The sequence below is a fragment of the Chlamydomonas reinhardtii genome, chromosome 2 (assembly GCF_000002595.2).
Source record: "Chlamydomonas reinhardtii strain CC-503 cw92 mt+ chromosome 2, whole genome shotgun sequence".
Taxonomy (NCBI): Eukaryota; Viridiplantae; Chlorophyta; class Chlorophyceae; order Chlamydomonadales; family Chlamydomonadaceae; genus Chlamydomonas; species Chlamydomonas reinhardtii.
Window position 1 is genome coordinate 6,897,085 of NC_057005.1, and position 12,085 is coordinate 6,909,169.

The window sequence follows — 12,085 nt, forward strand, 5'->3', positions numbered from 1 at the left end:
GGAGTTGCTTTCAGGTTGCTTTCTTGTTGCGGGAACCCTGGCCGAGGCCCCGGGAAGTCGTGTGCGTGCCGTGTGCGTGTCTGCGCCGTGCGGGGGTTGCCCGCCGTGCGCCGCCCGCCGCCCTGCATGCGGCGTCGGCTCGTCTGATGGGGGACATCGTGCGTTGTTGTTTGTTGGCCGCCGACGTTCCGGTTCCGGTGTTCACTGCTTTTCGGTTCGCGCTGCACTCGCGCGCGCGCGTTGGTTTGGCGGTGGCTGTGCTGCGGCGTGCGCTGGGTGCGCCTTGCGCTCGCTTGCGGTTTTGAGCTGTCTGCAGTGTAAGTGCCCTTGGCTGTTCTTCCCGACTCCACCAGCCCTGTCCGGCCCTCGCTCCGTCAGCTCAGCTCAGACGAGTCTCTTACAGCGGAGGCGGCCGTCTATGCCGACAGCTAACGCTGGTGCCCGCGCCCATGGCCCCACGCTCGCCCCTTGCGCCTTGCGCACGGCCTCGCCCGCGCTTAAAGCGCCAGTGGAGCGCCCAGGCCCGTCCCGGCTCAGTCGGGTAGGCTGGAGCATACAGACATGCAGACAGGTGAACGGCATGCACGGTGACATGGCGGCTTCCCTCCAGGCGCTACTTGGTCAGTGTCAGCACCCCAAAAGGCAACCCTACAACCTGCTGCATCGGGATGAACGAAGCGAGGAGCGAGAGTTGGGCAGGGTATTCAACGGCCCACGTCCAGTGTCAGCCCATGCCCTGTCGGTGCGAAGACCTCGACGCAGAAAGGCTGGAACAAAAGCCATCCAGCAAGGCCGTGTGCGTGAGGCCGTGTGCCTCTGTAGTATATCTGGGGTACGCAGAAGGGCAAGGGATGAAGGGAACATGGCCGTTCTTCTTTCGAAGGATCCAACAAGAAGTTTGAATCCGTCTGGGTCATGTCCCACCTGCTTCTGCTGAAGTTGTCTCCTTCTTATTGAACGCCTTACTACCTGAGCAACGTCTTATTGCACGACCGGCGCAACCCTCCACCTCTCGCGTCGTCTCGCTTGCGTGACAGAGGCTTGACAACTTGTCTTTTTCCTGGTCCCATGGGAGACTGACCTTCACAAGGCAATACCTATGATGTACCTATAAGGCAGCTGACTCTTGAGTCCGCGTTAGCCCCACGCAAACTTTGAGCGCGCGACGGGGATCGTTGTCTTGGCCGGGTCGCTTCACCAGCGTAGACGAAAATGCGGCGGCGTCAAGGCCAGCTGCATCCATGGGGTTTTCTGCTGCGGCAGCGCGATGGTAGGGCACCTCAAAGTTCGAAGCGTGGGTAGGACCTCCTCGACTGCAAGTGCAAGCGAAACGACTGAGGCGCTTTTTATTCAAACTCTTGGGGACCTTGTTTTCCCTTTCTCATTTAGAGCTTGCAGAGCCATACAAAGTTGTTTGCGCAACGCAGGCGGGCTCGCCGCGCCACCCGTGGCGTTAGTCCACGACCACGTCGCGTTAGGTCGCGGCACGGCGCCTCCCCCGGGCGCGGCACATGCCGTTGCGGGCATGCAGCAGTGCCCCCTCCAGTTCATTACTATCGACGATGAGCGCGTGAGCCGCCTGCACGCCGCGCTCACAGTGCACTGCAACAGCAGCCGGTGGCCGCCGCTGGTGACTGTGGAGGTGCGTGCGGCGGGGCCAGGGCCGGGGGACTTGTAGGGCTGTCGTGGGTCGCACCATGGAGGCCCTTGTCCGCAGGTGCTACCAATGTCAGATTGACACCGGCGTAACACACTCTCTGCCACGCAATCCACTCCGTTGTCCATTGAACCCCTTGCTCCCGAACTCTTAAAAGCCCGCCCTTTAATGCTCCACTCCACCCCACTCCTGGCCAAACTGTGCAGGACCGCAGCCGCAACGGTACCTACCTCAACGGCTCGCCGCTGCGCCCCGGCGCCCCCGCCGTCCTGTCCAGCGGCGACGTGCTGTCGCTGGTGCTGTGCGTCAACCCCCTCACGCAGCTGTGCTTCGTGTTTGAGGAGTGCCCCGTGCCGCCGCCCAACTGGACACGAGCCGCCAACGCCCAAGAAGGCGCCGGCTCATCAGCGCAGAGCGGCAACACTGCTGTCCGGCGACCAACCGCCACCGGCGGTGATGCGCTGGGAGCAGGCGGAGCAGCAGGAGCAGCGGCAGGGGCAGCTCCCTATCCGGTACTGCCAGTCGGCCTGCCTCGCGCCAGCGGCAACCTGAACGCGGCCCTGAGCGCTGCAGCTGTTGCTGCTGCGCTGGCGGCCGGCCGTGGCACGTCGCGCAACAGCCGCGGCCACCGCGCCGGCCGCAGCAACCGGTCTCCCGCCGCCGCCGCCACGTCGACTGCTGGCACCGAGACGCTGGGGCTGGTGGACCCGCTGGCGGCGGCGGCGCCGCACCGGCTGAGCGGCACGGGCTTCTCTGAGGGCGGCGTGGAGCAGTGGCCGTCGGGAGCTGGGCCGCGCGAGGTGACCAGCCCCCAGCCGTCGCTGCCGCCGGCCTCGCTGCCGCAGTCGCCCGACCGCCGCCGTATCACACGGTGGGTGGGGTACTTGCATCTTGTACGGTTACAGGTTCCGTTGGCAGGTTTAACAACTGGCAAGCGTGTTAGACAGCAACAAACGGTGTCTGCAATCGATTCGCCGGTCCTGCGCTGCGTCTGTAAGGTCACCCAGACCGCATACACCCATCCCTTCGCGACGCAGGCAGTCCACGGGCAGTGGTGTGCCTCGCTCGCTGTCGCCTGACAGCAGTCCCACCTCGGTGGTGGGCGAGTCGGCACATGGCTTCCCCCTGGAAGGCGGCGGCGGGCGGCGCCACAGCGTCCCGGTCGGCGGTGCCTCCTGGGACCGGCACGACGACCACTGGCCGGAGCCGCACAGCCCCACTGCCACTCCCCGCTCGCGCGTGCACAATCACACCGTTGCGCAGGTGAGTGCGATGGTGTGTGCTGTGCACGGCAATCGTGCCGGAGCCCTACATGGGGAGAAAGGGTTTGTCATGCAGGCTTGTCGGCACACCGGCAGCCTGTTGCGCGGCCTCGCAGCCTCGCTGATCCCTGCCGTCCGGCGAGCTTGCTAGCAACACCACCAGCCAGCTCTCAACTGCCAACCGCCACCTGTCCCCACTGGCCCCACAGGTCCTGGCGGCGCTGCACCCCAACCCGCTGTACGCCGACCACCTCACCGCGCTGGAGCTAGCGCCCGGCACGGCGCCGCCCGCCTCGCCGCCGCGCAGCCCCCGCTCGACGCCCCTGCGTGCGCCCGTCACTGGCGCCGCCGCCCGCGCCAGCCGCCCCAGCCGCCGCAGCACCGGCAGCGGCATGGCCGCGGCTGACGGCCACCACCAGCGGCACCAGCGGCACCGCCGCTCCCGGACAGCGCACCTGGGAGCTCACCTGCTTGCCTTCGCCGCAGCGGGCGTGGCCGCGCCGGCGGACTCGGCGGTGTCTGCGGCTCGCGGCGGCATTTCGCTGAGCCGCTCGCTCCCCCAACTGCTCCCCGTCGATTTGGTCGGCAACCACCAGTTTCACGAGCTGCGGCTGCAGCAGCACTCGTCCGCCCAAGCCGGCGGCTACATGTCGGCTGCGGCGGTGCCCTCGCTGTCGTCAGTGTCCGACTCCACACCTGCCTACGCCGGCTGGCCCGTCCATGGCCTGGCCGGCAGCGGAGGCAGTGCCCCCGCTACCAGCGCCGCCACGAGCACGAGCAGCAGCAGCCGGCACAGCTTGCACAGCCCGCTTAGTCAGCCCAGCCTGCACAGCCGCTACCTACTGACCGGCGGCGCGGAGGCTGTGCTCAACAGCCCGCGGCGCCAGCGCTTCAGCACTGGCAGCGGCTTTGGACCGCCGCTGCCGGTGTTGCCGCCGCCGCCCTTGTCATCGGCACCTTCGGCGTCATCTGCGTTTGCAGATCCGACCCAGGCCGAAGCCCTGGCCCAGGCCCATCGCCGTCCGCGCGCTCTGTCCTACGGCTCTGGCAGCTTTGGCCTGGAGGAAGAGAACAGCGGTGGCGGCAGCGGCGGCAGCGGCACCCACACAGCCCTGGTTCCGAGGATTTCAGCCCCCACGCTGGACGCGTTTGGGTCCGTGTCCGATGCCCCCATGCTGACACCGGCGCCGCCGTCTGCGCCCCTGCCAGCCTGCGGCTCCGGCTCCGGCTCTCCTCGTTCCGCCCCCGCCGCCGCCGCAGTCATCGTGGGCGGCGGCCCAAGGTCCAGCCGCAGCTCGGCGTCGCGGCCGCAGTCCCGCCTGCTGCGCGTCAGCCGCCCCAACTCGCCGCTGCCTGGGTACGAGAACAGCGGTGGCGTGGGCTCAACCGGCTTCGCCGCTGCATGGGCTGCAGGCGGCGCTGGTGCTGCTAGCTGCCGCGGCGGTGATGTTGGTACCGCTGGTGCTGGTGCTGTGGATGAGCTGGCGTATGGCATGGACATGCAAGGGCATGAGGGCGGAAACAACTGCGAGCTGCTGGCTCCGTTGCCAAGCTCGCCGCGCTTTGGGCCTGGAGGCCGCGGCGGCGCTGGGTCGTTGCCTGATGCTGCATCGGAGTTTGGCCAGGGTGCCAGTGGTGCAGGTTCTGGCGTGGCTGGGGCTGGAGTAGGGGGGACGGCGACCGCCGTGCCGCTGCGTCGGCTGTGCTCCGCAGCGGTGGCCGCGCTGGCGGCCGCCGCCGAGGCCACTGCGAGTGAGAGCGACACTCCCAGCGAGATCACTTGCAAGGTAGGGACAAAGGGGTGCTGGCAGGCGTCGGTGTGGAGGTTTTGCGCCTTTGACCTGCGCTGCTGCCATACATGCCATGCCAGTTCGGACGAAACCTTCGTCCGCTCCCATGCAGGAGTAACCAACAAGTGCCCAAATGCTCCTGCGCTACCTCGTGCACGCTTTTTGGCCCACAGGAGTTCTCCTTCTCCTCCCTGTCCCGTCCCACACTCTCCGCGCCCGCCGCCGCCAGCAGCCCGCCCGGTGCCAACCGCGACCCCTGCTGCAGCCCTTCAGTGCCGGCCATCGCGCTCGAGCCCGCAGCCTCCGTCCCTACTGCCGCCGCCGCCTCTGTCAACCTTGAGGCTAGGCTGCACACCGCCGCAGCTGACGGCGGCAGCGGGGGCAGCCCGCGCTTCCTCCGCCGCACGGTCTCCGCGAACGACGGCCCGCAGGCACAGACCCTGCACAGGCAACAGCAGCTACAGCTTCAGCAGCAGCAGCACTTTGGTAATGCCTCTGATGCATTTCTGGTGGCGGCGGCGGCGGCAGGAGCTCCTCCAACTCTCCGTGTGTCAGCGTCTTCCGTAAGGGCTGCTGCACCAGGCCCGCAGCGCAGCGTAAGCGCCGGCTCGCACGGATGCAGTAGCAGAAGCGTGGCCAGCAGCGCGGACTGTGCTGCTGCCAGTGAGGTCAGCGGCGCCTACCCGGAGGGGCCGTGGCTCCAGCGGGGCGGCGTGGAGGCGGCGCTCCAGCACTCCCCACAAGCCGCAATGGTGGCTGTAGCAGCCGCAGCAGCACAGCTGTACGGTGGCGGCGCCGCCACTGGTGGCGCCGCTAGCAGCCTGCCCACGGCCAGCCGCCAGCTACAGTGCCGCTGCAGCGGCACTGGCGGCGGTGGTGAGAGCAGCGGCAGCGGCACGGGGCTGAGTGACGCGTCCATGCCCTCACCCAGGTGGGCTGGGGCACATGGCGCTGGAGAGGACGGGGGCTCCAGCAGCACCCCCAGTAGCGGCCGCCCGCAGCGCCTGGCCGCAGGCCGCCACCCCAACCGCCGCCTCACGCGCTACGGCGAGTGCCTCGACACGCCCTCGCCGCGCAGCCCCGCCGTCACCAGCAGTAGCCATGCTGGCGCCGGCGCCTCACCCTTCCGTCACGCAGACTCGTATCGCCTGGCGGCACTCGCGGCTCTTGCCGCTGCCTCCCCGGCCGCCGCCAGCCCGGTGCCGGTGCCAGCGGCTGCGGCAGTAGCTGCAGCGGCTACCCAGGCGGCGCCGTCGTGGCCGTCACCGGCGCGCGCCACCCGGCCGCGCGGCGCCGCCTCCCCCGCCTGCCGCCGACTGCGGCTGGAGGGCGCTGAGCCGCACGACGCTGCGGCGCCGTCGCCTTGCTCTGGGGCAAGAAGCAGCCGCAGCTGGCTACAGCATGATCTCAGTGGCGGGGGCGCCGTGGCGGAACCGGCGCGCCCGCTGGCGCCTGGAGTGGTGACATTGCCTGTATATGTGGCTCGCTCCGAGTCGGAGGGCTCGGCGTTGCGGTCCGCCGCGCCGCCACCGGCATGGCCCCGCGCGCAGGCCGCTGCCGCCTGTCCCTCGCTGCCGTACACGCCGTCCTCGCTGGTGCGATACCTGGACTCGCGCCTGGGCTCCCTGGCGGCGGCGGCGGAGGCGGCGGTGGCGGAGGCGGGTGAAGAGATTGGCGCGCAGCTGGCGTCACTGGAGGCGGCTGCAGCTGTGGCTGCGGCTGGCGGTGCCGCGGGCGGCGGCGCACGCTCACAGTCGCGCTCAGCCGCGGCGCCGGGTCTAAATTTGGAGCTAGGTTTGGATCTGGACCTACCTGCGTTGCCGCCGGTTCCGATGCCGACAGCCATCGGCTTTGGCGGCGACGGCACTCTCGGCAACCGCCGCTTCAATGCGGCTGCGCCCAGCTTCCGCGGCTACCAGTCACCGGAGGGGATGCTGACGCGTGCCGGCGGCGGCGGTGATGAGGCCCTGACGCCACGGAGTGGCCATGGCAGTGTCTGTGGCAGCACCGGAGGCGCCGCCGCAGCTTCTTTTGATGAGGCCCGCAGCTCTGGCGCCGGAGGCGACGGTGGCCGCAGCCCCGTCGGCAGCAGCGGCAGCTGCGCGCGTAGCTGCGTGGGCAACGCGGCTGCCGGTGGCGCAGCGTCGCGCTTGGCGCTTGGCCGCGCCTTGAGCACAAGCGCGACAGTGGGCTCGCCGCGCGCAGGCCGGCGTGCTCCGCTGGCAGCAGCCACGGACAGCGGCTGTGACCTGGACCACAGCCCGCCGCACAAGCCCATCAACTCTACCTGCGCCACCCCGCGCAAGCAAAGCCCGCCGCACAAGCCCATCACGTCCACCTGTGCCACGCCGCGGAAGCACACGCCGCGCGCTTCGTTCAGCCAAAGCCACTCCCAGGTATTCCACGAGGACCAAGGCTGCGACCACCACCACCACGGCCACCACCGCCAGCTCTCCCGGGGCGGCGGGGACTGCCTGCTGCTGCACGACCAGGCCCAGGGACACAGCCGGACGGCTGCTGCAGCGGCGGCCTCAGTCACGGCCGCCAGGAGCGGCAGCAGCTCACAGGGCCTGCCCCTCCAGCCCTCGCCCTCAGGCCGCCCTCCCACCGCCGAGTCCGACACACTGCCGCTGCACGACGCCGGCAGCGGCAGCTGCGGCAACAGCAGCGGCGGCGGCTGGAGTGCGCAGGCCAGCAGCCGCGAGGGGTATGCTTATGCGTACGGCAGCGCCGGCTGGCCCGGCGAGCAGTGCTACCCGCCTGCTGCCCACTACCACTACCAGCAGCACCAGGACCGACAGGTGCTGCAGCTGCACAGCCGTCGGGTCAGCGGCGGCGCGGCCAGCACACTGGAGGCGCCGCCGCCGTCAGAGGTGGACGTGGCCAGGGCGATGAGCACCGGCCGCGGCTGCGACAACGCCGAGGGCGATGGCGGTCTCAGTGTCGGTATGGGCCACGCAGGTTGGGGGCCACAGGCGCAGGCGGCGGCACAGCAGCAGCAGCAGCAGCAGCAGCGCCGTGTGTCAGGTGTTTCGCGTGGCAGCAGCAGCAGCTGTCGGCCCAGCACGAGCGGCAGCGGCTGTAGCAGCGAGTTCTGGGCGGCGGCGGTTGTGCCGGTGGACCAATCCCCCGCTGCCGCCGCCGGTGCCCGCGGCGTGGTGCAGCTGGCAGTTGCGCCTGCGCTGTCGCGCTCGAGCCTGAGCCCCCTCAAGGTGGACGTGCGGCAGGAGGACGGCGTCCCAGGGGCGGAGGGGCCCGCCACCGGCAGGTGAGCGGCGTGTACATGGCTATGGTGTGCGCGTCCGTGTGCGTGTATTTTCCTGCAGTTTGACTCGGGCTACCAGTGTTGCTTTGCTAACATACAATACGCACACCGCGTGCGCGCACATGCACAGGCTGGCTGGGTCCCCAGGTAGCTCGCAGCTGGTGTGCGGCCTGTGTGCTGGCGGCTTGCGGGCTGCGGTGGCGCTGACGCCGTGCGGCCACTCCTTCTGCGCCGAGTGTCTGGCAGGGCACCTGGGGTCGGCAGTGCTGGGCGGATCGCGCGTGGGCTGCCCCAACCGGTAGGAGTCGCTGCCGCCTTAGACCCCTACCCTCGTTTTGTGTCCGCTGTGGGGTCCGCGTGGATACGCAGCGCAACAGCAGCGGGTCCCCGTGCATGGAAGCTTACGTGTGTATGCGTAGCCCCCGCTATATTGCCTCTGTTGATTGCAAGCGGGCTCGGCGGCTTGGCATGTCTGGTGGTCACACAGCTCACATCACACTCACACCCTGTACCTGTGGCCTCACGCCCTCAACTCTTGCCCACAGGTGCCCTGCTTTTGAGGCGGTCGTCATCAACCATCCGGCCCGCCGCCTGGAAAGCAAGCGGTCCAACGCGACCACCGCTACAGCCGCCCCACGCTCCCACGCCCCCGCCCGTGCCCAGCCCGACGGTCAATGTGAGTCATCTCCCTTTGAAGCCCCGGCTGCGGCTGCCGCCGTCGCGGCGCACGCCGCCGCACGCGCAAGCGCCGCCTCGACGCCCGTGCGCGGTGCACGCGGCGGCTCTGACCCCGGGCCTGCCGCATCACCCGCGCTGCGTGCGGCTGGTGGCGCCACCAGCAGGCTGCGCACGCGCATGGGCAGCCGCGGCAGTGGCTACGGCCCCAGCCCCAGCCGGCGCCGGGAGGGGGCGGGCACGGGCAGCGAGCCAGGGGCGTGGTCGGAGATGCTGGCGGACGCAGCACTGCCCGTGCCCGCCATCCGCCTGCACCTGCAGCAGGTGTGTCCGGGTCTGTATGTGTGTCTATGTGCGTCGCGTATCCACTTAAGCTTACTTTGGTGTGCTTGCTTTGATAGACAGCGACATGTTCAGGTCTATTGGTCTTAAGTCCCTGCACTGCCGCTGCCGTGGAACCCCTGCCAACCGCCCCTCCTGCCGCCACCCCTACGGTACCTCCAACGGCTGCCACACCGCACACAGGGCGAGGTGCTGCTGCGCGCCCTCAGCCAGCTCCTGGACGACACGCCCCAGCTGCCGCCGCCCCCGCCGCCCTCCATCCCCGCCGCCACAGCCACCACCACCACAACCAGCACCGCCGCAGCTGCTGCCGCCGCGGCAACCACCCAGGCGGCGACAGCAGCGGTGCGCGAGGCCCGTGCTGCGGTGGTGGAGTGGCGGCGTGTGGTGCTGGACGTGTTGGGCTGCCTGGGCCGCCTGGCACTGGAGCACGTGCGGGTGCGGGAGGCGCTTGGCGCGGCGGGCGCGTCCCAGGGCTGCGTGCTGGCGCTGCGGGCGGTGCAGGCGCAGATGGCGGCGGCGGAGCTGTGCACCAAGGGCGGCGAGCGGAGTCTTGTCGACAAGGATGGCATTGTCAAGAAGCCAACAGTGGCGGAAGCCGAGAAGGAGGCAGAGGCTGCGCTGGTAGCGGAGGAGCGGGCGACGGCGCAGGACACCAGCCGCGCGGCGTGTGTGCTGCTGTGCCACCTGCTGAACCCACCGGCGCCGTCGCCGCCGGCCGAGACGGGTGCCACAGATTCGGAGCAAGCGGTGTGCCGGCAGCAGTCCAACCAATGGGCGCTGGCGCGCATGGGCGGCGCAGAGGCCTTGCTGGCGCTGCTCCTGCCTGCGCAGGAGCCAGGCAAGGGGGCCACCGACGCTGGTGGCGAGGGCGCCGGTGGCAATGGCAACGCGGAGCGGCGGCGGTGGTCAGGGCAGATGGCGGCGGCGCTGACGGCGCTTCAGAGGATGGTCGTGGGGAACATCATGACTCAGGTGCGTGCGGCGCGTTGATGGGGATGGGTGCACGTGTAGGCAGGCAGGAGTAGCTCCAAGGGCTCCGATGTTGCAAATCCCCCCAGCGACGGGTGGATTGTCTGGCGTGTGCCCCCAACCGCCACTCACACACATTCCAGTCCGCACGTACGTAGCTACTGCGGAGTGTAGCCAGACCCTTTCACATGCAACGCCATCCACCATCATTGTCACTCCCGCAGACCCACGTGGCCGAGTGTGGGTCTGCCGCCGTCATCCGCACGCTGGCCGCCGCCACCCGCGCCGCCGCCGCCTCGGGCGATGAGGCCGTACAGGCGGCGGCGCTGCGGCTGCTGGCTGACGTGGCCCGTGGCGGCGACGCCGCACACGCCGCAGTGCGGCAGATGCTGCTAGAGGCCGGCGCACTGGGGGCGGCGCTGGCGGCGCTGCGCGACAGCGTGGCTGCTTTCGGCGGCTGCAATGGAGGAAGAGAAGGATCTGGGAATAGCGGATGCGCTGACGGCGGTAGCGCCGCCAGCTCGGGGATGGAGGTCAGCCCGGTGCTGATGGCGGCGCTGGACGCGATTCATGTGTTGATGGGTCCGTCGGAGCAGCACGTGGTGAGCACTGGGGCTATTGGGGATCAGTTGAGAAGGAGTTGCCGGCTGCTCGCTCGCATTGCCACTGTGGCGGTGGTGGCGTCGAAACAGTATGCCCGCGTTGTCAAGGTAAACCTACTTATGACGCCCCTCTGCCCCTGACACTAGTACTTGTTCCGATGTAACGCGCTCCGTGGCTCTGCAGGACGGATCTGAGCCGCCGCTGGCGCTTCAGGCGGTGGTGCGGCGGGAGTTGCGGCGGCTGGGCGCGCCGCGCCTGCTGGCGGACTGCGTGCGGGAGCTGCGGCTGCAACAGGAGGACGAGCAGGGCGAGGGCCGGGCCCAGGAGGAGTGGGAGCGGGCGAGCGGGCGCACGGGCCACAGCAGGCATGCCCCTGATGGTCGCGTGCTTCCCGGAGCAGTAGCAGGAGCAGGAGGGAAGCAGCCGCATCCACGGCCCTGGGACGGGTCGCGGTCGCGGGAGGAGCGGGGTTCGGCGGGTGGCGATTGCCTCGGGTGCAGCCCCGTGCTTCGGGCGATGGCCGAGCTGCAGGCGCGCGTGTGTGCAGTAGCAGGTGGTACGGGCTGGGTGCGTTGTGTGGTGCAGATGTTGGGCGCAAGTCCCGACGGAGTGGGGCAGGCTGGGCGTGGTGGCGTTGATGGCGGTGGTGCGGCGATGGCAGCGGTGGCGGCGCATAGGGTGCAGTTGCGCCTTCTCGCGGTGGCAGCAGGTGGCGGGTTTGCGCTCGGTGCCGCGGTGACGGGGGCAGTGGCAGCGATGTGGATGGCTTGATTTTGGGGTGGTGCTAGCAAGTGCGTTTGCGACTTTGGTGTGACATTGCACCTTCAGGAGAAGGCAGGCAAGGGTTGAGGTGTAGGTTTGGCCGTTGTCCGGTTGGCAAGTGCTGGCCTGTTTGTTGAGCTGTTGACTTTATAGTGGCTGTACCTTTGGGGGGTCGGCTTTGTTGAACACACGCCCACCACATTGTTTGCGCATCGGGACGCTAAGTTGGCGCAAGCCACGGTTGCCCACCCAAAAGCCGGCAGCTGGTAGGGCCATGTGCAGCGTGGAAGTTGCTCTGCTGGTAGGGCCGTATGCAGATTTGAAATAGCTCTGGTGTTGGCCGAGGAAGGCTGCGGAGGGGTCCATGGGTGCGGCTGTGTTGGGGCAGGTGCTAGCCCGGGGGACTCCCCGTGGGGACTCCCTGGACATGCCGCCGTGTGAATGGTCATTTGCAGGACATTGGGTTGCGGGGCGTAGGGGATTCTAGTAGATGGATGCAGGCAGGACAGCTCTGACATTCATCAATTGATGATAGGCTGCAGGACGCAGTATACGGCTGTACTTGCATGTGTGTTGAGCCGATGGGTTGTTGACGTCTCCTGATGCGTTGGGTGGCTGGGTCGCCACGGAGCAATTAGCGCCACGGGCCAATCGTAAAGGTTACATGTTTTGCTAGACAAAATGAATGAAGAGAAAACCATTGTCATTGGTAGGAAAACTTCTCCGTCGAGACCAAACTTCGCGCACGGGGTTCGGA

The 12,085-nt window shown here is 68.7% G+C and overlaps 1 protein-coding gene across 1 annotated transcript; it reads left to right on the forward strand.

Annotated features, from left to right (window-relative positions):
- Positions 1–977: 977 nt before the first annotated feature.
- On the forward strand, positions 978–12,059 carry CHLRE_02g119800v5 (uncharacterized protein). The gene is made up of 11 exons (XM_043060037.1): positions 978–1,270; positions 1,428–1,642; positions 1,864–2,528; positions 2,695–2,920; positions 3,129–4,706; positions 4,883–7,977; positions 8,105–8,272; positions 8,520–8,973; positions 9,175–9,966; positions 10,188–10,565; positions 10,750–12,059. Exons 1-11 carry the CDS (start codon positions 1,213–1,215, stop codon positions 11,335–11,337), a joined length of 8,217 nt encoding a protein of 2,738 aa, XP_042927671.1. The 5' UTR covers positions 978–1,212; the 3' UTR covers positions 11,338–12,059.
- Positions 12,060–12,085: the final 26 nt, after the last annotated feature.

Excerpts from the sequence above, each read along its gene's own strand:
- CHLRE_02g119800v5 (XM_043060037.1), top strand. The coding sequence starts at position 1,213 with ATGCGGCGGCGTCAAGGCCAGCTGCATCCATGGGGTTTTCTGCTGCGG. Across the intron at positions 1,271-1,427 it reads TCTGCTGCGGCAGCGCGATG|GCGGGCTCGCCGCGCCACCC; the intron begins GTAGGGCACCTC and ends TGCGCAACGCAG. Across the intron at positions 2,529-2,694 it reads GACCGCCGCCGTATCACACG|GCAGTCCACGGGCAGTGGTG; the intron begins GTGGGTGGGGTA and ends TTCGCGACGCAG.